Raw genomic sequence first — 15,382 nt, forward strand, 5'->3', positions numbered from 1 at the left:
AAAAATTTTAATCATTGCTTTTTTCAATCTAAGTTTTTAATTTAAATTTGGTTCTAGTTTAATTTTAGCTTTTGATTTCATAGAACCCTCCTTCCAATTTGTTTTTATTGTTTTTACTTGAAGAAATAAAGTTATTATCGATCTTTGTGAATACGACTCTACTTGTTGCTTCTACTAATTATTCTTTTCAAGTAAATTTTATTTTTGTAGGTCTCAAGTAAATTTATCTGTAGTTCATAAGAACAATGATAAATATCAAAGTGAAGTAAAATGATAATTTTCAATTTCTACTTAAAAATTGTTTTGGAGAGAATAACATCCACCAATTTTGATAAGTTAGCTTTGAGTTTCGGTTTATTTATTTTTCATTACTCTTGATTTCGATCCAACTTGGGTCAATTTACAACAATTTTGTTGGGTTAAATCTTTATTTGAAGTTTTAACTTGAACTTGATAATATTTTATATTAGGGTTTGAATTTTTTTTGTTTAAGTTAGGTCCTAAATTGTTTTCACATTGGGACCTAGACTTGACAATTTTTTTCCATATTGGGCTTAAATTATTTTTTTCCAAGTTAGGCCTTGAACTTGGCAATTGTCCCCACATTGGGGCTTGAACTTGATAATTATTCCCACATTAAAGTTTGAACTTTAGGTTTTCAAGGACTAACTTGGATAAAAAAAAGTTGAAGTCTCAATTTGGGAACATTTCCCAAGTTCAAGGCCTAACTTGGACAAAAAAAATTCATGCCTCAATATGAGAACAATTGCCAAATTTAGGGTCTAACTTGGATAAAAAGAAAGTTCAAATTCTAATGTAAGAAAAGTTGTGAAGTTTAAATCCGAAAATATGATTTAATCCATTAATTTTCATGTATAACAAAATAGTAAAAAAAAGTATTTATATATATATATATATATATTTATAATTAAATTTAAATAAAATAATAATAAATTGATAAAATGTTGGTCACAAGCAGACCGGTATGAGTTGCATTTATTGAATATTTGAGTTGGAATGGTGTGAAATAAAAGACAAAAGCATTAATCTCCACTTCTGGGTAATGTATGGCACCAAACGGTCATACACAAATTATACAAAGCAATACAAATTTTGTTGGAATTTTATTCCAATGATCTCTTTTTCTTTTTATCCCCAAACAATTCACATTTTAAACTAAGTCCAAAAAATCAAATTCAAAAGCCACCAAGCAAAAGCTCTCCAATTAGTTCACCATGGCACAATGTTTCCTAATCTCACCTTGATTCCCCGTGAGTACTTCAACTTTACCCATCTTCTCCATCGACACTGCAAAATCTTTAGCAAAAGTCGATCCATGGCGAGAAGCTTGCAAGACGTAAGCTTTGGTCTCCGCATTGTTGAGAAGTGCGGCATCAGATCCAAAGAGCCCTCTTCTTTTAGAGACGAGTGTGTAGTAAGCTTCGTCAAAGGTCTTGAAGCTTCCAGGGTCCATCTCCACCAGTGATGTGATGTCTCCTGGTTTGCATTTTTGCTTCAACTGAGTGACATAGGTCGGATCCATCGATGGGTCGGCGTCGCCTTTGCCACTGAAATTGTAGAGACGGAGGCCAAAGGCAACGCAATGAGATGTTCCAATGGTGTGTCCTCCTTTATAATTTGAAAACAGCTTTAAATTAACCATCAAGTTGTCAATTTTAATGCAAGTAGTAGAACATATGTTCATGGGTTTACAGCTCGGATTATGCTTCCTCCAAAGTTAACCCAAGATTTAAACAAAAAAATAAAAACGATTTGACAAATAAATACGACTTGTTTTTATAAAAATTGTACCAATTATTTTCTTTTGATATAATATTTACTTGTACTCATAATTTTTTTAAAACCTTAAATCAGAGAAAAAAACATAGTTAAGTGCATTTAACCCTACATTCTCTTTATTGTTGCAATAACAACAATTCCAACTAAGTTAGGTGACTTTTTAAACTTAAAATAAAATCAAAATCACCTGATAGAACTGCCAAATCTTTCATGTTTAGACCTTTAGAAGCAAAATTTTGTTTGAGTTGTGTTACATTGAAAAAGGGAGAAGGCAAGTTTGCGAGTGCCTCACTCAATTTTGAAATCCTTCCATCTCTTCGGCCCAAAGGAACTTTCCAAGAAGGTCCATTTATCTGAAAATTTTAATTTAGAACACCCGAATATAAATATAAATATTAAAATATGAGTATGTGTCACTTTAGACATTAATACATTTAAAAATTTTTCAAGTTATATCTCAATACTTAAAGTTCAAATTTATATAAAATATGAATACGGTACACAAATTTTAAAAGAAAAAAGAAAGAAAGAAAGAGTTACCATGGAAACTGAATCTCGAGCAGCTAAGGCAAGGATATCAGCACAAGAAACCACACCAGGACAGGCTTGTTCGACTGCGGATTTGACAGCATCAATTACATGGTAACCTCGTAAACTTAGGTTGGGGATGGCGTCTTTCTCAGCTTGGTTTTTAGTGGAATTTAGAAGAACCGATCCATCACATCCCTGCCCAGTCAACAACAGTTGTTACATGCTACATTACTTGATTTTGACGCCCATTCCACTAAAAATGGGTCCACATAAGGTTGAATAAACTTACTCTAACGAAGCAGTCATGGAAATGGAGCCTGAGCAAAGGAGCAGCAAGAGTTGGTGCTCTAGAAATGAACCCATACGTTGTTTTCCTTATAATAGACTCTGCATTTGGACAAGTCTCGCTGTAAAACCCCAGCTTCAAACCTTGTGCATTGCTATGGTTTAAAACCATAACAACAATAATGAGCTGAATATGAAGACACAACAAAACCCTTTGCCCTATTTCCATTTTGCCTTGCACCTGATTCTTCAGCAACTGCTTATAAAACATATATATATATATATAAATTTACGTGAAGGAAAGACAAGAGAAGAGATTGGTTGAGCTTTGATAAACTAAATCACTGAGCATATTTTTTAGCAGTTAGCTTAGGGAATCGTATATTAATTATTGATAAATGATGTTAATGTTTTAACTTGAATTTTTAACAAAATTAATTGGGTTTCGAATGTATTTGAATTGATTGACCCTTCTCAACCAACACAGATACATATATGACAATGAATATGGATAGGGATATGTATATTTATATATATACCCAATGGAAATGACAAGATTTACTGCCCAAAAATATGACCAACATCATGATGGTGAACTGGTAACTAATCAACCAAAAAACATTAATTAATATAAGATTCTTCTTATATCAATCAGCGTTAGTACGACCCCTATAGTTTACCATTCATGCTTCTGTCTACTATATGTTGTTTTTTGTCCATTAAATAACGGGCAATCGCAACACTTACCACTGTCAATACGGTTGGATTCGATAGCTTGAATTAATATTTATTTATATATTTAATTATAAAATAGTGTAATTCAAGACAGCTGGAATTACAGAATTCCTTATCCCAAACTTTGAGAATTGGAAACTTAGAGATGGGTTTATTAGAAAAGAAAAAGTGAGAGGAGAAAGAATTGATGTAAATCCTTGGTGAAGCCAAGCTCCAATCATGCATTTCACAATAGATGCATAGATTCCTTCCCAACAACCACACCATGAAAACATTAGTTGGGTCATAGTTTAAGATAAAGTCTACAAAACAGCTGTTAAGAGGCGTGGCAGTGTGATTTTCGGAAGAATTTTGTGAGGCTCCTTTTGTACTATTATTTGATGGTTAGAGCAACTTTCATTCATTTCTCTGCCGACAGCCATCGCCAAATGTCACCCCCTTGACTCTTTCAATATGGAGTCTGCCGCTACGTCTCTTGACTTTGCGCGTGGACACAGTAGCAGCCGGTTAGGATAACAGCTGAATTCAAGCTAGTAAATGAGAATATATTGGTAAATGTATGATGCACAATTTGTATTAGGTGTTAAATTGTATTTTATCTTTTCTACTTGAAAAATGGATAAATTAATCTCTATATGTTAGATTAAAAAGCAAATTGATTCTTTTGTTAAAAAATTTATCAATTTTTGTTGTTAAAAACTGATATATGTACATCGGTATAAGGTACACATGACACGACATGTGTCACTGTCTAGTTTTTAACATTACAAATGAATGAAATTTTTAATAGAAAAGATCAATTTACTCTTTAATTTAACGCACAAAAACTATTTTATTAATTTTATAGTAGAGAAAAAAATATAATTTAATTCCACCAACATATCTAGACGAATCACTGACAAACCAAAATAAATACAGACCTAAGGTAGATTTGAACTAAAATCTCGGACAGCGCAAAAAAGAGAAGAAAAATGACTTTATAACATTTCCTCCCTCCCCCACTATAAAAAATGGGACAAAAAGACAAAGAAATGGATTATTGATAGAAAATGAAACGATTCCTCTTGTATTTATAGCTGAGGCTTGCTCCACAGATTCAACACTAATTCCGGATTTTCTTTTCTCATAAGTGGTGGAATGGTAATGGTTGACTTTTATCAATCTCAATTATATGAATTTCTGACATACAAACTTCTTTTATTTTATTACTTCAAATTTGTTGAAGTTTTACCCAAGTGTTAGGCTTGTTGGTATAAGTATACATATATACATATCATGAAAGACAAAGCTATGTTGGTGATATATGGTTGTTAAAAGGAATCAATCCTAAGATTTAATTAATTTCAATATTCTCACCTATATATATATTATTAGCAAAGGTCCAATCTTCCAAAGTTATTTTTTCCCTTAGCCTCCTCTCTCTAAGCAATATATATTTTAAAATATTATATATGGTACGGTGTGTGGAGCTAAAATTCTGCTAATAAGTTTATTACCATAACATGTATTTTTATAATAAAAAAGTTGGTTAAATATAAGATTGGTATTCAAATTTACCCATTTTTCTTAGAGTGATACTCACAGTTTTTTTTGGTTCCAGATCCATATTCAAATTCCTTTTTTCGCCAACTATATTGGTATCTGAGCTTAACACTGTTACTTTTTGCTGATATGATAGTGCTGACCAATCGTGTAGTGCCACGTGGACCGCTATTACCTCTCTTTCTTTTTGTTTCCATTTCCATTTTCCCTATTTTTCTTTTCTTCTTATTCTTTTTCCTACCCAGATTTTGTTGATTCTGGAGAACCCAAATTTTGTTCGATGGAGAGTTGTAACCCGTAGGGAGGTTATTGCCACTGGCAATGGTGGTTTCATGGTGGCAGAATTTTGTAAAAGCAACTAGGGAGAGAGTTAAAGCGAACATGGCGCAGAAAATGAATCTGTAAAATGGTGAGGCTTGGCCGGAAATTAGAGACGACGTCACCGGGACATGCATCGTTGTGGCTATTGGAGATAGATTCTGCATCACCGATGAAAAAAAGAAATAATGAACTGATTAAGTTTAATCGATTCATTGCGAGAAAATTGGTATCTCAAGTTTTTCCCAGAAAATCTATTACTTCGCTACTACCGTTTTTTAGCTGCAAATTTTTGTATTAATTTGAAAGGGGGCTTAAAAAGGCCAGTCATTTGAGGCAAAGGGAAGGCCATGCCTTTCTTTATAATATTACTTTTTTGTGTTTTATCTTCATCTCTGCACCTTTATTTTTAGAGTTCGGATCAAAATGAGCATAAAACACATTAAGAAAGTCCAAATTTGTAGCAGATTAATTGGTTATTCCGAGTTGTTTTATGTTTTCTTTTCCCCCAAAATTTGTTGAACAAAAATGGTTGGTTGTACTCTGCTATTTTAGCTGAATAATTAGTGCTTCATTGCTTGGATTTCTTTCAGCTGACAAATGGGGTGGGTTTGAAATACTAGAAAATCACAATGCACTTCAATTTTTTAACCCTAATTCCCAATCTCCCCTCTCCCTTCTTAGCAAGAATGGCCTCCAAATTACCCAACGAATCACCATGCGATATGAAGGGAACGGACAAAGGAAACATCGTGTTCAGGAAGAAATGAAGAAGGAACTAAACCAAACCTATAAAATAAAAAAAAATATCTTTGTTAAAAACGCATCCATTCCAACTGATGCTCAGCCCCATGGGTTCCTCTATCGATAGTCCAAAAAAGGAAGAAGGGAAAAGCTCCCCAAATTAGTGCCAGAAAGAGTCCTTGTACGATCTTATCCTCTTGACATCGATGAAAGTTTGAGAGCAGCTGCTGATATCGAAGAGAGGCGATTCATATCAACAGCGATGACGGCCATGGCGATGAGGCAAGAAAAAGAGAAAAATGGAAGAAAGAGAAGAAAGAAAGAAAAAGGGGGGAAGGGCCGATAAAGACCGTGAAAGGAAAAATGGAAGGGTAAAAAGTAGAAAAATGGAAGAAAAGAAAAATAATTACATTATCATGATATCACTAATGACACATGCCATTATCTAATATTGCTACCTGTCTTAAATTTAATGGTGTTAAAAAATTATTAAATTAATTAACGGAAATAAGGTTCGTGTGTCAATTTGGGATTAAAAAATTTTATGTATGAAGTGGACAAGTTCAAATACTAATGATATATTTAACTCTAAAAAATAAAATAATTATTTTTCTAGTTGTTAATAAGATAATATTTTTCTATTTATTAATTTGGTTTATTAAATTTAAAAAATAAAAACAATTTATTATAATGTAATAACTTTACAAACTTTCAAATATTTTTTTGTGCTACTAATATTTTAACAGTTTGAACATCCATGATTTTGCCCATTCTTGTTGAGCACTATGACATCTTCGTAGCACATGCCCTTTGCCAACATCCCAAACACCAGCTAAACCCACATTTGTGTCATATGATAAAAAATCAGGTGGTTACAATTAATATGAATTTTCCAGTGAAGATTTGTGTTATGTATAGCATCATTTATTTTACCTATTCATGTTTTATTCTTCCCACTCATTACGACACTCAATAGGCTACTTCGAAAGGGAATTGAAAAGCCAAACTCATATTGTCCATTTCGTGCCCTCGATTCTCCAACAATGTTCTCACCTCTTTCTCTAGGGTAATGCACTCAAAGGAGTTGGCTAGACACGAGAGTATCAAACTCTCTATATTTGTTTGGGTTCTCCTCTGGCACTTTTGCTATGTTGTTTCCTTTACCCTTCTTTCCTCTTTTATTTTTTTTCCTTACCAACCATCCTCTTATACTATATTCAGTAGCCCAACCACAAAAATTGTAAATGAAGGAAGTTCCTTGCTCAAATGGCATAAAAATCATTATGACCATTAAACTAATTATAATTACGACAAAGGCAAGCACACCTATCGAACAATAGTATAGCTATGGTGAATAGGGAATATTGTATCCACGAGGACTAAAAGTACTAGTAATTAACGTTTTCCTATTATTTAGCCGATAAATTGAAGTGGTTATTTTTAATCTAAATTTACTAATTTAATTTAATTACAAACACAACAGAGAATGAAATGGGAAAATAATCAAAGATAACCAATGAGATAGACAATACCCAAAACAGAATCCACCTAGACTTCACCTATTATTATGAATCTAAATTAAACGATTTATTCACTTGTGTCTTGATCCGTAGAAATTCCTAAATTATGTTAATATCTCTTTCGAGAGTAAGAACAACTGACTCTAGGTTGATTAATTGAAATCTCTTTCTAATTAAAACCCCTATCGTCGCATTAACTCGATCTATGGATTCCCTTATTAGATTTGACTCTAATTCGGTAGATTTATGTCGTCCTATTTCTAGGATTGCATGCAACTCCACTCAATTATGCTAGATCTACTCTTAAATAGAGATTTTTTGCTCCACTGAAATAAGTACATTAAACATGAATTAATATCCTAAAAATATTAAAACACAAAATAAACATACATAAATGAGAACAATAATCAAGTATTTATCACGTAAAAACATAAATTAAATGATAAGATTTATCATAGGTTTCATCCTCCCTAGGTATCTAGGGAATTTAATTCATAATCTTGAATAGAAACATCTCAAAATTAGGATAACCACAAAACATAAAGAAACTCAATAAAACTTCAAAAGAGATTAAATGGAGATCTTCGATCTTGAGGGAGATCAGCTTCCGAGTTGATTCCGATGGCGTTCTTCGAGTCTTTTCTTCAATCTTCTCTGGGTGCCCCCTTAGATCTTCTTGTAATTGGTATTTATAAACTTCAATCTCCTCATTTCTTTATTGATGAAAGCAAAATCTCCAAACTAGAAAAAAAAACATTTTTCTATATCTTTAATATTTTAAAGAAAATTTAAATAAATTTTTTATTTTATAAACTTTTTATTAATTTTTAATAATTTTAGTAATTTTATATAACTTATTTATAGTTTTTTTAATTTTTTTTAATATTTCTAAGATTTTTATTATAATTTATAATATTTAATGATGTTTAAATATTTTTAAAAAAAATCAATTAAGCCCTTATTGTCAACATTTTTTTATGTCGACTACCACGTCAGCACTTAATGACCCATCAGAAGCATAAATGAATTTAAGTAGCTCTATAGTGTACAAGTCATGATTTAAAAGGTTCAAATTAAGTGCACTTTTTTACGAGGGATTTAATTGAATTTTTTAATAATTTTTGGAGGACTTACTTGACGTTTTAGCCAAAATTTTATATAAAGTAAAAAGATAATATAGTTATCAAACTTTATTTTTTAAAAAATAAACCTTAGAATTTTTAGTTTTCATAAAAATTTTTAAAGATTTCTCAAACAGGGTGTTAAATAAATTGGTGCTACTTTATGAGTAATAGTAATGGTGTATAAATGCTTCAAATGGCAAACAATGCAAGTGGAATGAATATATATTAACTGGCAAAGTTGCAAAAACGGTTAATGTAATTGCCAATGGGCGTGATTTCTCATTCATCAAACGTGACCTATCACTCATCTTCATATCCTGAATCTAATTTGCATGATTTTTCATTTCAAGTTTCAATCACAAACAAAGGAAGAAAAATAAAAAAAAAAAATTTCATGCATTGAATAAAAGCTGAAATCTAGCCTCGCATATAAGCTGCTTTTAGTCGGATTTGGCACAATGAGAGTAACCATTGTTGCCTGGGGACGAGAATTCGCCATGGAAATCGGTTTCCAGGAATCTGTGTTAGCGATCAAAGGGAAGTTAGAACAGTTTCTGGGAATTCCAGTAGGATCGCAAACACTTTCTGTATCCGGTTGGGAGCTTGTTGACGGATTAGACATGGAGGATTACCCGATCATCACTCAGGGTACCAAAATCGACCTTATCACGAAACCGCTTTCGCATCCCTTTAACCATTGCAGTAAAATGCAAATCATTGTAAAATTTTCGGCTAAACAGATTGCCATTGAAGTTGATAGAAGCGAAACAGTTAGCAGCTTAAAAGAAAAAATCCACATTGTGGATGGCACACCGATTAAAAGAATGTCACTGTTTTTCTCCGGAATAGAATTGGCAGATGATTTCCGAAACCTGAGTGAATATGGGATTTCTGAATACTCAGAAATCATTGTTTTCTTGAAAACTATGAGCCGTTTAAGGGAAGACCCTCCAACAAGGAAGCTAAATATAGTGGTCCAAATGTCTTCGAGCCTGCTAAATGCGGCTGCCATTACATTCGAAATGAAGGATTGTAGCACTGTTAATGATTTGAGGGAGTTATTGCTGAGCAGAAAAATTCTTCCCCAAGATGATTATCTGTTCATACACAAGCAAAGGATCATGCGTGAGAATTGTAGCTTAAAGTGGCATGGTGTTGAAAATGGGGATTGCCTCTATGTATTTAGAGGCACTGTTAGTCGTAGTGGATGTTGAGATGTACAAATTCAACGTATTATCAGTTATTTGAATATAGATAATTTAATTTGGACTTTTATTTTATGCAATTCTCCTGAAAATTTGATTATTTCTTCCATGTTTGCATTGAACGCTAATCTTGAAGGGCTCTCTATCTAACAAAACTAGCTGCTAATCAATAATATGTGAAGAGGAATGATTCGTGTAAAATTCCTTCTAATAATTAAATTTTGTATGATTAACATACACTCAACAACCCAAAATCTTTCATTGGTTTTTAGAATTTAATGTTAAATTGGGTGTTTATTTTGGGGTCTCTGGTTTCATTTGAAGCAGGGTTAGTGTTTACTTGTTTTCATGGGACTATCCTCTAGTATTTCTGCTTTGGAAAGTTTCAATTTGTTTCTAGATTATTTCCCTTTATTTTCAAATGATTTAGCATAGCATTGTTGAGAGGTCCGCTAGTGGATATGGTTAAATAGTAGTGTCGAAAACCGTAAGCGATTTTATTTGTCATAGAGAATTTTGTGAAGGAGTGAATTATGAAAATTAAAGAGTTTGCGTGAAGTTTGAACTAATGAGTAAGGTTTATTTATGTTCGATTTATTTAATAAACGAACCGTTAATAAACGTTTTATTTATTCACAATCTTAATGATGGAAAGCACTCCTACTCTACAACTTGTTTCGGTGGAAACAACATTTCACAATCTTTTTCATTACAAAGTCAAGACCACCAATGTCTCTTAGAATTGTTGTTCAACTATATGAACCACCCTTGAGTGACAACATAAATGCATGGGTCAAATTCCACTGTATTCAAACTTTTCAATTTTTGTGGTGGTTGAGGCCCTCTTAATTTATGACTGGTTTAGGTTCAGATAACTCTTCATAAATTTTTTTAGGCAAAGTTAAAATTGTTTGTGACTCCTAACGTTGTTATTCAGCCATGTAAACTACCTTCCACTTGCAATAAAATACAGTACATATTAAGGACCCAAACCTTCAACCAAAAAAAAAGTGCTATTTTTGCTAAAAAATTTCAACTCTATGGAGAGAAGTTTGTCAAGTATCATCTACCAAAAGCTAATGGACCCTTAACATGTCTAGAATTGTCCCTCAAAGGGCTTTGTCTCTTACATTTTCTAAGAGCCATGTAGATTCATTGAGTAGGAGTGTTTCACCAATAAAGGAAATTAAAGAGTTCGTGCAAGGTGTAATTTAGTCCAATTCCCTATATAAAAGGCATTTATCGGTAAGTATAGAGTCATAGTGGCTACTAAGACCGTTATACAAAATTTGAAAAATAAGTAAGTCGTCATCTTTTTTCTTTTTTCTTTTTGGTGAATAATAACATGAGATAACTATATTAAACTAAAATGAAGAAAAGCATCTGAACATTGTCTTGTCCAAGAGTGTCAATTAACTCCCTCGACACATCTTCGACTACTTGCATACCCTCCTTATTAACAAAGGAGATTTTGGCTATAAGATCAACAGCTTGATTACTCTTCCTAGCCAGGAGCCTCATCACCCAATAATCTCTGCTCTGTAACACCTACTGAATTCATCGAAGCAAAGCCAAATTCGAAGACACAGAGTAACTTTCTTGAATAACTTTGACAACCTCCAAACAATTTTTTTGTTTAAGAGTGATTGGTCACTTATAAAATTTATTTATTTTAATTAAAGTTTATTAAAACAAGAATCTTTTTAGGTTTATGAAAACAAAAGTGGGCTTAGGAGTTTGACTACCGGTGAGGAAAGAATTAACACCTTTACTACTCCCAATTATAATGATTTAATGATGTGTGATCTTTAATTTTAAAAGTAATAAAATGAGTTTGGCTTCAAGACGAAAATACATAGTAATTCTCAAATGGAATTAATAAAAAATACATTTCAAATACAAAAAAAAGAAGTTCAGGTGGAAGCCGAACAATAACTCACAAAATTAATATGGCTCTAAAATATTGTGTTTTTCTTATATACAATTATGATGTGGGAAATAACAATCATATGATTTAAATCTATATTAAACTATCGCTTCATTTGACTTTAGATACAACATTGTCTTATACATTAAATCATTAATTTTAATTTTGTGATTATAGTTTTTTCTAAAATATTTAACGTAGGTGTTAACAACGTATATAATCGTGATCCCACATGGACAAATACAGGAAGAAGCTAGAATAATTTTTTAGGGAGCTGGATGAAATATTATTTTTTATAGTTTATAAATTAAATTTTTATAATTTTAGGGAATTAAAGTGTAATTTTATTTTATTAATTTAAATTTTTTAAAAAAATTAAGAGCCTAAATAATAATTTTGTATTTTAAGATGGATCGAAGCTCTGCTAACTCCTAAATTTGCCTCAGAGCAAAGACATGAAATCACACGGATAATAACCCAATTAACAAATTATAACATATTTAGATACATAAATATTACACATTGAATAGTTTCTTTTAAATTTTTAATTTTTTTATAATATTTTACCTAATAATGAGAATTATAACATTTGTTACTAACATGCAGCAACCATCGTAATAATAATTATGGTAACCAATTTTCAATTTTAGTCGGATGATTTCTTGAAAAATTATGAAATTTTTAGTTAAAAGAATGGAGTTATATTTTGTTTTTTTTTGTTTTTAAATGGGAATCCTCGTTGCTAACTTTTTTCGTCCACAACATCCCCGCCATGTACGAGCTTCACTTCGGCGTTCCTATGTCAGGTTCTATTCTTAACAGCATCAACACCCATCTCGACGCTCGCACTGTCTCCGTTCTCCTCCGCCACTGTGAACCGAAGCTCCTCTTCGTCGATACCCTCCCTCAGTCTCTTGCCCTGGAAGCCGTCTCCCTCTTTCCCCCTAACGAATCCCCCTGATTCTCGTTAATCCAAGACGATTGCGATGATGCCGGGGGTTCCAATTCGTCATCATCCACCATTGATTCTTGCTTCTGTTGCACGTACGAGAGCCTGGTGGAGAAAGGCAACCCTAATTTCAAATGAATTAGGCCTAAAACTGAGTGGAGTCTGATTGTTTAGAACTATACATCAGGCACCCTATCATCCCCCAAAGGAGTGGTGCATAGTCACAGAGGAGTTTCAACGATGACCATTGATTCTTTAATAGATTGATAAGTTCCAAAACAACCAGTTCATTTATGGACACTCCCAATGTTTCACGCTAATGGGTGGAGTTTCACTTGGGGCATGGTTACCGTCAGCGACTCCAATGTTTGTGTTCGCAAATTCGATGCCTCCATCATATATAGTTTAATTAAGAAACATGGTATCACTCACATGTATGGAGCGCCTATTGTGCTTAACATGTTATCGAGTTCCCCTGAAATTAAGCCACTCGAAAATCCTGTTAAAATCCTTAGCGCCGGAGCTCCACCGCCGGCCGCTGTGCTGTCTAGGACCAAGTTACTCGGTTTCGTCGTGAGTCACGACTACGGGGAGGGCTTGTGGTCTCTTCAATATCAAAACATGATTTCAAGTTTAAGCACTAATTAAATTTAAATATTAAATAAATACAAACATCAAATTTAGGGAAAAGTATATATTAATCCATCGAAGAATTCTCGAAATAAGTCCAATGGTAACTGTGGTGATCCAGTGAACTAGCCAAAGCAATCAAGAAATTCATAATATTAACACCAAAAGTGAAAATTTCAAAAAGAAAAAGAGAAATAAACCTCGGAATTATCATACTAAAGCAAATAGCAACCATGAGGCATTGTACAAAACCCAGGCATTTGCTTTTATATACATATACTGCAAACCAAAACTGAAACAATCACCCAATGCAAAACCCAAACACTTGGATGTAATCCTAACTTGGATTGGGCATTGGATTATTGTAAGAGAATCTTGAAGCCCAATACTTCTGAATCTCCTCAGCTGTTCTTCCAGGGATTCTCCCTGCTATCAAAGACCACCTGCAAAATGATTTCAACATTGGTTCTTTTTTCGTCAAAAAATCCACAACACAAACCAAAACCCACCTTTCTCCAACCAAATTGAACATTCTAATAATAAGGGTTTCCTCATCTTCTGAGAAGTCAAGCTTGGAATCTCCAGTGGATTCCTCTGCAACAAAACAGCTAAAAGAAACCCATTAATTTCTGTACTCCAACACAAAGATGGGAAAGTTATTAAAAGTGGTTGAGAGTAGTAGGAAAATGGGTTACCTTTAGAATCAACAGAAGAACCATCCATGTCAGCCATAAAGAGGAGTTTGAGACAGAGTAGTTGTTGTTTTAAGCGTGGAAATTGAAGGAGTAGTAATAGGCGACATGGTTGGTTGAGAGGGGGAAGAATGGTAGTTGTTGACAAAGGGGGGCGTTGATAGGTGGTTGAATTTCTGTACTTATCCGTTGGGACGGTTGGTGTCTGCATACTGACAAAGTCTCTCAAGTGTTTATCTGGAATTTCTACTTATGATTTACTTCCACACTCTTATCCTTTAGTACTCAAGTTTGGGATTTTATTTCATTAAATTATCTAAAAGAATATTTAAAATATAATTACTGTTTACTTTAACCAAATTATTATTTTAGTAAGGCAACCAGTCATTTGTTTATGCAGTACCTAAACCAGGGTATATCCAAGTTTAAGAAGTTGCTATGTATTTTATTTATTTAGTTTACAAACCAGCAAATAATATTTTAAATTCCTCTGTCTATCAAACCATTTTGATCAAAAATAGTTTATTCACCTAATTCAGACATATTCATTGGTTTTTGCAAAAACAAAAATGTTAGGTAGATGTAGATTCATCATTGAGTGACTTACATGAGCAGTAATTAAGCAAATGCCAAATAACTCGCACCACTGTTTCATGACACCCACCAATTATTGTATTATTTATTTAGTTTTGGTACTTTTCAATTATAATTAATATATTTATATAATACAAATATAATTAATACACTTCTCTAACTAAACTATTACAATACACAAATCGGAATATATTTGAACTTACGTTTGAATAATTTTACATATCAATATCTCAAAACTTATGTAAATGTTAATATGCAGTTTGTTTCCTAAATTTGTCTAAAAGTACCTAGTTGGTATCTAAACTCTGTTGATACTTAAATTTGTATTCTATCAACGAGGTTGGTACCTCCCCACTAACCGTTAGTTTATGCTAATGTGATATTGATAGTTAATCTGGTGGTGACATGTGGTAAGCTCTTAGTATGCCATGTGGTGGACATAAATTTTAAAAAAATTAAAAAATAAATAAAATTTTAATAAATTTTAAAATATATAAAAGTTTTTACATCAAGAATGAACCTAAACAAATGGTTATCTAGTTTCAAATGCATCTGGAGAACCATTTATCTAGATTCATTGTAGACATATTTTTTAGTTCTTTTAGATATTTATATTTTTTTTATAAATTTATGAAATTTTAGTTCTTTTATATATTTATATACTATTTTTATTAAATTAAATATTTTTAAAGATATTTTATTTTTTAATTTATGTCTGTCACATGACATGTTAAGATGTTGTCATGTGGCACCATCGAATTGCTATGAACGCTACACGTTAGCACA

At 32.4% G+C, this 15,382-nt stretch overlaps 3 protein-coding genes and 1 pseudogene across 5 annotated transcripts; 2 read left to right on the forward strand and 2 right to left on the reverse strand.

The window, feature by feature from the left end:
* Window positions 1-954: 954 nt before the first annotated feature.
* On the reverse strand, window positions 955-2,879 carry LOC105764415 (peroxidase 27). 2 transcript variants are annotated; one of them, XM_052625017.1, is made up of 4 exons: window positions 2,621-2,879; window positions 2,341-2,526; window positions 2,093-2,153; window positions 955-1,629 (listed from the first exon to the last, which is right to left on the reverse strand). In XM_052625017.1, exons 1-4 carry the CDS (start codon window positions 2,843-2,845, stop codon window positions 1,226-1,228), a joined length of 876 nt encoding a protein of 291 aa, XP_052480977.1. In that variant the 5' UTR covers window positions 2,846-2,879; the 3' UTR covers window positions 955-1,225. The 2 variants fall into 2 exon arrangements, with proteins under 2 accessions (XP_052480977.1, XP_012438423.2); XM_012582969.2 differs by having other exon boundaries at window positions 1,988-2,153.
* A 6,178-nt stretch (window positions 2,880-9,057) lies between these two features.
* Window positions 9,058-9,813, forward strand: LOC105762209 (uncharacterized). Its single transcript, XM_012580103.2, has one exon. The coding sequence runs from the start codon at window positions 9,058-9,060 to the stop codon at window positions 9,811-9,813; it is 756 nt and encodes a 251-aa protein (XP_012435557.1).
* Window positions 9,814-12,488: 2,675 nt separating this feature from the next.
* Window positions 12,489-13,328, forward strand: LOC105762211 (2-methylpropanoate--CoA ligase CCL4-like; annotated as a pseudogene).
* Window positions 13,329-13,359: 31 nt separating this feature from the next.
* LOC105764416 (MYB-like transcription factor ETC1) lies at window positions 13,360-14,246 on the reverse strand. 2 transcript variants are annotated; one of them, XM_012582971.2, is made up of 3 exons: window positions 14,006-14,206; window positions 13,820-13,904; window positions 13,360-13,753 (listed from the first exon to the last, which is right to left on the reverse strand). In XM_012582971.2, exons 1-3 carry the CDS (start codon window positions 14,040-14,042, stop codon window positions 13,648-13,650), a joined length of 228 nt encoding a protein of 75 aa, XP_012438425.2. In that variant the 5' UTR covers window positions 14,043-14,206; the 3' UTR covers window positions 13,360-13,647. The 2 variants fall into 2 exon arrangements, with proteins under 2 accessions (XP_012438425.2, XP_052480736.1); XM_052624776.1 differs by having other exon boundaries at window positions 13,689-13,753; window positions 13,820-13,918; window positions 14,006-14,246.
* Window positions 14,247-15,382: the final 1,136 nt, after the last annotated feature.

This window comes from Gossypium raimondii, chromosome 12 (genome assembly GCF_025698545.1).
Source record: "Gossypium raimondii isolate GPD5lz chromosome 12, ASM2569854v1, whole genome shotgun sequence".
In the NCBI taxonomy this organism is placed as follows: domain Eukaryota; kingdom Viridiplantae; phylum Streptophyta; class Magnoliopsida; order Malvales; family Malvaceae; genus Gossypium; species Gossypium raimondii.